Source organism: Sus scrofa, unplaced genomic scaffold (genome assembly GCF_000003025.6).
Source record: "Sus scrofa isolate TJ Tabasco breed Duroc unplaced genomic scaffold, Sscrofa11.1 Contig1734, whole genome shotgun sequence".
Classification (NCBI taxonomy): Eukaryota; Metazoa; Chordata; class Mammalia; order Artiodactyla; family Suidae; genus Sus; species Sus scrofa.
In genome coordinates this window covers 337,972-346,852 of record NW_018084938.1, presented here as the reverse complement: position 1 = coordinate 346,852, position 8,881 = coordinate 337,972, and the positions used below count along the sequence as shown (strand labels likewise).

The following is an 8,881-nucleotide window of genomic DNA, read 5'->3' as shown; positions in this document are numbered from 1 at the left end:
ATTTTTTTTTTTTTTTTTTTTTTTTTTTTTTTTTTTTTTTTTGGTTATGAGAGCGGACAGACAGTCAATGGTATTTTCACCATAAAAGGGATAGCTTGACATCCTGTGTACAACTGTGTTGTAATTGTCTGCTCTCTTTCAGAGGGGGATTCCCTCGATGCATCTGAGCTCTGTGAAAGTATCATTTGTATTTCTCTTTATTTACCCCTGACCTCTCAGTTATCAATGTGTCTGTTTTATTACTTGGGCTCAAAAATATTTGTTCTTGAATGAAAGAAGGACAAACAAAATGAATGGAATATATTTACACTGAAATTTCTTTTTGTGTAGACAGAGATACATGTTTTTAAAATTGCTTTTTGTAATAAAATGCTACCAGAAAGCAAACTTATTTACAAAAAAAAAAGTAATAAAAACAACCAAAGTTCATAAGATGATGAAATCTTTCTAAGACCTGGGTCAATATTAATAAAAGATTTGTTCTTATGATGGTATATTACGTTTCAATTATTTTCTTATTCATAGCTTACACAGGAGTAAAAAAAAAAAAATGTGGTTTCCCAAAGAGAAATAGCTGTAATTCTTCTCAGGTTCTGTAAAAGATGTAATTCAAAAAATTTCCTAGTCTCTACTACCATTTTTTTCTATATTTTACTGAATGTATGCATTTGCCTTTATCCTTGCCTTTGTTAATTCAGTATTCATCATGGAACAGATACTATGCTATTTGCAGAAATTATTGTTGCGCAGTAGATATATACTTTACGGAGCATGAGTGTTTATTTACATTGAATTTCGTGTCTGACATCAAATATTCTTTTATTTAAATCATTTATCTTTCTGATGGTTTATGAGCCTAAGTTGGTGATATGAACAATAGGGAGTTTTCCTAATGCTAAAAGGAAATTTGGAAATGGTGTAACATTTGTTACTTATACAGTAGTGGTTCAACAGTTGTAGCTTTTATATTCCTAAAGTAGTTACATACCACAGTGTTACAGTCAACATATTACCACTAACTATGATACATAATCATAAGCAAAGTTATTAATAATAACTTCTAGAAATTTATCATATATAATGAATACATACTTGTAATAATATAGTATATATTTATATGTATAACTACTTAAATATAACTCATTTAGGAGCATATATATATAATGAACAAGATAATAAAATAAATATATTAATATAAACTAAATATATACATATATAACTAATTCATATGAGCATATTTGTGTGTGTATGTGCATATGTGCTTACAGACAGAAAGATGGATAAATATTTACTCCAACACCATCTCTGTTAGCATAAATGCTAACTGGTATAATTATGCTTCCTTTCTGTAGTCATTGCCTGACTATATATCATAGCAGATTAGAACATGATCTGTACAGTAGAAAAAAAAAGTAACAATGTATTGGGGAAATAAAAAAAAAGAAATACGTCCTAGACTAAACTGACCCATGAAAAAGGAAAAAAATATTGTAGGCCTTGCTTCTCATTTACATTAATGAACTCAGGTTCCAGACAGAAACTGTGGGGTCTGTTAATAAAAATTAGTTTGGAAAAAAATAACAAGAAAGAACATGGTCTGAGAGGTCAGTTGTATTCTGGTTACTGCCATGTCATTATTTCTGTCTTGGATCATTCCCCTTTTTGTTTGTTTACTCACCTGTAAAAAGAGGATAATAACAGTCCCTACCTATTTGAATTGTTATTGAACTTATTACTGCATATCAGTGCCTTTCTTATTTCTTTCATTGAGATGAAAGTTTATGAATCCATACACAATGATGAATCTAGTAAAACTTAGCTTTGATTTAGCAGAAATTTTCAAATCTGCTGAGACATCCCAGGCTAGGTTCTTCTCTCATTTCTTATATCTTTTTTGTCTCTCCTTTTTTTAAATTTTTTTATTTTATTTATTTTTTTTATTTTTTTGTCTTTTTGCTATTTCTTGGGCCGCTCCCGCGGCATATGGAGGTTCCCAGGCTAGGGGTTGAATCAGAGCTGTAGCCACCGGCCTACGCCAGGGCCACAGCCACGTGGGATCCGAGCCGCGTCTGCAACCTACACCACAGCTCACGGCAATGCCGGATCGTTAACCCACTGAGCAAGGGCAGGGACTGAACCCGCAACCTCATGGTTCCTAGTCGGATTCGTTAACCACTGTGCCACGATGGGAACTCCTCCTTTTTTTTAGAATCTATGGTTTGTAGTGGTTAATTTTGTTGTTGTTGTTGTTCATATCATAAGTATTCTTATTTTCTTTTTTTTTTTTTTGCCTTTTTTCCTTTTCTAGGCTCACTCCCGCAGCATATGGAGGTTTCCAGGTTAGGGGTCTAATTGGAGATGTAGCCTCCAGCCTATGCCAGAGCCACAGCAATGCCATATCCAAGCCATGTCTGTGACCTACACTACAACTCAAGGGAACGCCAGATCCTTAACCCACTGAGCAAGGCCAGGGATCGAACCCACAGCCTCATTGTTCCTATTTGGATTCATTAACCACTGAGCCATGATGAGAACTCCTATCATAAGTATTCTTTACTGAGATTTCCAATAATTCCTTTTGACCTTTTCATCAGTTGCATGAATATTGTGCTCAATGTATATTTTATTGATCACTTGAAATCACTTTCCTACCACAAAATTTCCTAATGGCATTTTTCATCTCAGAGTTTCTCAGGGTATAGATTAAGGGATTTAACATGGGACTTATCATTGTGTAGAACACAGCAACTGCTTTATCAACAGGTAAAGTAGCTGATGGTCTCATGTACACAAATATGCTGGGAACAAAGAATAAGATGATCACTGTGATGTGGGAGACACAGGTAGAGAGGGCTTTTTGCCTTGCCTCTAATCTCTGGGTCCCTAGAGAGTGCAGAATGACTGTATAGGAGCCAATCAAGAGGAGGAAGATTAACAGGCAGATAAAACCACTGTTGGCAGCAACAAAGAGCCCTAGAGTGTGGGTATCAGTGCAGGCAAGATCCAGCAAAGGATTTAGATCACACATAAAGTGATCGATGATATTAGGACCACAGAAAGGCAATCTTAAGATGAAGAGGATCTGTATGGTTGCATGAAGAAAGCCTCCCACCCATGACACTCCAACTAATAGCCAACACACCTGCCAATTCATGATAGTTGTATAATGCAATGGCTTACAGATGGCCACATAGCGGTCATAGGCCATTGCAGTAAGCACAATGACATCAGCACCTGCAAATAAATGTTCCCCAAAGATCTGGGTCATGCATTCATTGAAAGGGCTGGTTTTCTTTTCATGGAGTGAATCTACAATGAGTTTAGGGGTATTGACACAGGAATAGCAAGCATCAATAAAAGAGAGATGAGCCAGGAAAAAGTACATGGGGGACTTCAACAATGGGCTGGTAGTGATGGTGACCACGGTGAGCACATTTCCTACCATAGAGATGATGTAGACGATCAAAAACACAACAAATATGACTTTCTGCATTGTTGGATTCTTTGTGAGTCCCAGTAGAACAAATTCTGTCACGTTGTGCCTATTCTCCATGTATTTCATGTTGATGTTAACCACATTACCTGAAAAAAAGTCCCTTTTTTAGCCCTGCCTTGAGTTTAGTAAGTTTCTCTATCTAATAAATAACAAATGCCTATATTTTACTGTACTATAAATTCTTATATAATTTTTATATAGAAAAATAAAAGTTCTGATCTGCTGAAGATTATTCAAGTATGAGTGCAAAAGGATATAAAAATGTGAGTTTAAGAATATGAGATGAGTGTAAGTATGAAGATAGTTTTGTAAAAGGGAGAATCTCATGTGTAAGTCTAGTAGATATATTTGTCTGACTTTGATGAAATGGGCTGAGATTCAGGAATGGAATGGGAGCCAGAGAATGGAATTTCATTATCAGGCTATTTATAATAGTTGATATTAAGTATACCATGACATTGGTAATGGGAAGATTATGAAAACATACAGTTGTTACTGAAATAGAATCAATAAATTGTGTTTACAAAATCCAATAACTTTATAATAGTTAATTAATATACTTTTAATGATTGATTTCCATGGACATGGCATGATAGCTTCCTCTGCAGGGTACTATTTTCTCCATTACATGGAATCTCGGAAACTAATGTTAATAGTAACACTAATGAAATATTAACTAAAACAATTTAAACCAACAATTCTTCAATAAAATTTTAAAAAATTTACTGTGCTCTAAGTGTTTTTCAGGCATTTGATTATATAATCCTTGTTGCAAACCTGTGAGAGGATTACTACCATTTTTATCCTTATTTAAACATTACAGGTAGAAGCGTCGTAGAGAAGTTAAGAATCCTACCCCAAATCAAACAGCTAATAAAGGGCAGATTTAAGATCAGTTGAGATTATACATCTTACCTTTTTTGTCTCCTTATTCTTAACATATATCATGTATTATTAGGTAAACATATGATGTTGAATTCATAAGCTACTTTTTACATGATCATAATAATTTCATTGCTCTAATACTTCTTGCAAGTATATGTGAAGCAATTTCATTGTTAGACATGTTTATAACTATGCAGTACTGCTTCATTAAAGGACCATTTTATCTTTGTCCTGCCTTCATCTCCATTTCTTTCCTCCCCAATCTCCCTGCAAAGCATAAAAACCCCACAGACTCTTCAGCAAAATGTTGAAATGACAATCCCATTTGTTGAGAATATTGGTTTGAGACTCCAAAAGACCAGCTTAGATCTTGCCTTTCTGCACTTGCAGCTTCCTGATCTGGGGTACATTTCTTGGTCCCTTACACCCCTGTTTCCTCAATATCAAATGAGAGTAATAATGTGCATCTCACACACTCTTATGAGTGTTGACTGAGGAAACATCTTTGAACATATTCACTACACTGCTATGGACATACCAAGGAACTTGACTGCTTTTTTTTTTTACTGTGCCCCTAAAACTTGGAAGACTTGACATTTTGAGCAAAGACACAGAGATAAATTGAACTGTCCAATAACCTGAGGAAGAAACATCTCCAGTTTTCCATTTAAAGATGCCACAGAGACATAGCAGTTCATCCAGGGAAGAATTCCCCATGTTCCTGATTGGAATAAATGGGTGATGATTTATATCTTTTAGTATGTGTATGTCTATTTTTGTGTGTGAAGTGTATTAAATTCTGTTTTTATTCTCATGATTAGTCTTACTTATTCAAAGTAGTAGCTCCAGGCAAAAGAAGGATATCTGGTATTAGAGAGCTGGGTCCTACAAATTTTTAAATCTCTATGAACCTCAAATTTTATCTGTCAATTTGGGTTAATGATGTTTATCAAGTATCTTTTGAAGAATGGGGAAGATGAAATGATATATTACTATGTTTCAAAAGTGTTGAGGTATAATGATTCCCAGATATAAACAGTAACAAATTTTAATAAGCATCAGCTCTTTTGAAAAACTTACCTTGTGTTCCTTGATGATATTAGTAGTATTTGAGAATGTTCAGAATTAATACCATCTTCATGTTGTCCTCCTTTTGGGATAAGTACCTTTCAATATGAAAGATATGACACACTCAAAAACAGACCATTCAGATAATTCAACATCACAACAGAAAAGTAATTATAAGTCTAAATCTCTCCTTCTGGCCTAAATCCTTGAATAGTTTTCACAGAAAAGCTGGGATTTAAATTTAGAATGAATTCATCTGGAACACTATGGAGAAATGATCTTTTCTAGCTGGCTCTGGTTCCATAGGCAAGAGGCAGACTGTGTGATGTAAACACTTTGAGGTTGGTCATTCCACCCTTGTTGGATATTGTTGTGTCCATGTATACAAAAAATGACATTTTCACCAGAAGACATGCCTATTGAAAGAGCTTTCGACAAAGGTTCCTGAATCTTGTTTTAAAGCTGCTATTTCCTCTCCCAGGAGTTAATTATCTCTTTTGATGGAAGGGCTTTGTCTAAGAAGCAGATAGTTGCGAGAGACATGATAGAGCAACACTCATTCTTGAGTGGGAACTGTATTCCCTGCATTTGCAACCACAATATTTGAGTCCCCTTTTCTGTATCTAAACCTGGGTTTCTGAGAAAGCTGAATGCCATGTAAATAGCAAGTATGGCATACTTCCAGCATGGTGACCAGGAATAAAGTTATTAAACTCATATCAGAGAGAAAACTGTATTCTTATAGGTGTGTAAAATTTTCTTCTGGAAAACTGTTACTGATTTCTTAAGAGTTAGAAGAGTGAGGGCATAAAGTGAATGGCAACCATCTAAAAGTCCTGGAATCCAGACCCCAAAAAAAGTCTTCACATTTATTTGAGAACTGTGTAAATAAACAGACACTCAAATGAGATCCAGATAATTTATCTCTGGGACATTTGTGATGGTCCGTGTGGAACATTAGGCAACCTTACACATGTGGAGAGAAATCTCAACGTAAGAAGGGAGTTCAGAATCCAACACAAATATTGCTCCACATTCTTATCACTTTGTATTATTTTTCTTTCAGTTACTCTGGATGATAAGTTATTGTGGTTTTTGTTTGCTTTCCATGATGCTGATATTGAATACAGTTCCCTCTGTTATACAGTAAGATCTTGTTTTTTTTGTGTGTTTTGTTCTGCTTTTATTCTGTTACAGGCTTCAAGTCCTCTTCAAGGAGACTAACCCCAAAAGCCCCTGGCCATGTGTCATTGTAATGCCCCTATCCCCACCTTGACCAGCCTGGGCTGCTCACTCTCTGCTGGAGAAGGAAGGTCGTCCATTCCTCACCCTGCCTCTATATAACCTGTTCCCCATTCAAGTAAGGGATCCTGCCCAAGACCAATCAGAAGATCAAACTGGGTCTCCACTCAGGTCACATTGTAGGATATGAAGACTCTTACAGAATGAGTCATGAGTCAGGCTCTTTTTTCTAACCTGCATGCAAGTCCTCTCTCCCACTCTGAAAATGTACTTTCACTTTAATAAATTCTTAAAAGGTCTGCCTTTCCAATGCTTTGTTATGGTGAGACAGGGACTGAGGAACTTGTGATGGTAACAATTGTATTATAATTGAATCTGCTAACCACATACCCCTGATTTCTATCCCCAAACCCACCCCCATCTTGCCATCTTGACAATTCTAAGTCTGTTCTCTATGTCTGTGAGTCTGTTTCTGTTTTGTAGATAAGTTAATGGTCCTATTTTAGATTCATTTAGAAGTGATACCATTTGATTTTTTTGTTTTTCTCTTTCCGATTTATGTCACTTAGCATGATAATCTCAAGATCCATCCATGTTGTGTCAAATGGCATTATTTTATTCTTTTTATGGCTGAGTGGTATTCCACTGTGTGTATGTGTTTGTACACACACCTTCTTTATCCACTCATGTGTTGATGGACATTTAAGGGGTTCCCCTGTCTTGGCTGTTGTGAATAGTGTTCCTATGGCCATAAGGGTGCATTGTATCTTTTTGAATTATATAGCTTTGTCCAGGTATATGCGTGAAAAGTAGGATTGCTGGATCATATGGTAGTATATTTTTTTAGTTTTTTGAGGAAATACCATGCTGGATATTTTCCATATTGGATGCACCAGTTTGCATTCTCTCTGACAGTGAAGGAGGAAATTAGGGAGTTATCGATGATACCGCTCACAAATATCTTCTCCCAATTTGGTAAGTTCTGTTTTCATGTTGTTTATGGTTTTCTTTGCTGTACAAAAGCATGTAAGCTTGATTATGTTCCATTTATTTTTTATTTTATTTTTATTGACTGAGAGACTCACTTAGGAAAATATTGGAATGACTTATGGCAGAGAAGATTTTGCTTATGTTCTCTTCTAGGAATTTAATGGTGTTGGGTTTAAGTCTCTAAGCCATTTTGAATTTATTTTTGTGTATGGTGTGAGGGTATGTTATAACTTGACTGATTTACACGCACCTGTCCAATTTTCCAAATACCACTTGCTGAAGAGACTATCTTTTCTCCATGTCTTATTCTTGCCTCCTTTGTGGAGGATTAACTGACTGTAACTGTGTGGGTTTATTTATTGTATGAAGTCTGGGAGGGTTATGCCTCTCTCTCTCTTTTTTTTTTTTGTTTGTTTGTTTATTTTTTGGTCTGATAAGTGGCTTAGACTTATAATAATATGTTGAAAGAAGTGGTGAGAGTGGGGGACATGCTTGTCTTGTCCAGATTTTAGCAGGAGGGCTTTCAGCTTTTCACCATTGAGTGTTCCGCTGGCTGTTGTTTTGTCATGGGCGGCTTTTATTATGTTAAGATATGTTCCCTGTATACCCACTTAGGTAAGAGTTTTTATCCTGAATGAACTTTGAAGTGTATGAAATGCTTTTTCTGCATCTATTGAGAAGATCACGTGGCTTTTCTCTTCTCTTTTTTTAATGTGTTGAATTACACTAATTGATGTACATGTTAATCTATCCTTGTGATCCTGGGTTGAATCCAAATTGATCATGTATATGATCTTTTTTTATGTATTGTTGGATTCATTTTGCTAGTGCTTTGTTGAGGATTTTTTGCACCTATCTTTATTGATGTTATTGGCCTTTGCTTGTGGTATTGTTTTTGTCTGGTTTTGGTATTGGGCGATGGTGGTTTCATAACCTACTTTGGGAGTGTTCCATATCAATGTTTTAGAAGGGTTTGAGAAAGTTCTTTTTATGTTTGGTAGAATTCCTCAGTGAAGTCATCTGGTCCTGGACTTTTGTTTGCTGGGAAGCTTGTTTTTGGTTTTGGGGTTTATTTTTTTAATTACAGATTTCATTTTAGTGATTAATCTGTACAAATTATATGTTTTTCTTGATTCACTTTTGGTATGATGTATTTGTCTTGAAGCATGAGGGGATTTTTCTCTGACACTTACAATGGGG

The 8,881-nt window shown here is 35.5% G+C and overlaps 1 protein-coding gene across 1 annotated transcript; it reads right to left on the bottom strand.

The window, feature by feature from the left end:
• Positions 1–2,623: 2,623 nt before the first annotated feature.
• LOC110258255 (olfactory receptor 4C13-like) lies at positions 2,624–3,565 on the bottom strand. Its single transcript, XM_021081440.1, has one exon. It carries the CDS (start codon positions 3,560–3,562, stop codon positions 2,624–2,626), a length of 939 nt encoding a protein of 312 aa, XP_020937099.1. The 5' UTR covers positions 3,563–3,565.
• Positions 3,566–8,881: the final 5,316 nt, after the last annotated feature.

Coding starts and splice junctions, on each gene's coding strand:
- LOC110258255 (XM_021081440.1), bottom strand. CDS start 3,562: ATGAAATACATGGAGAATAGGCACAACGTGACAGAATTTGTTCTACTG.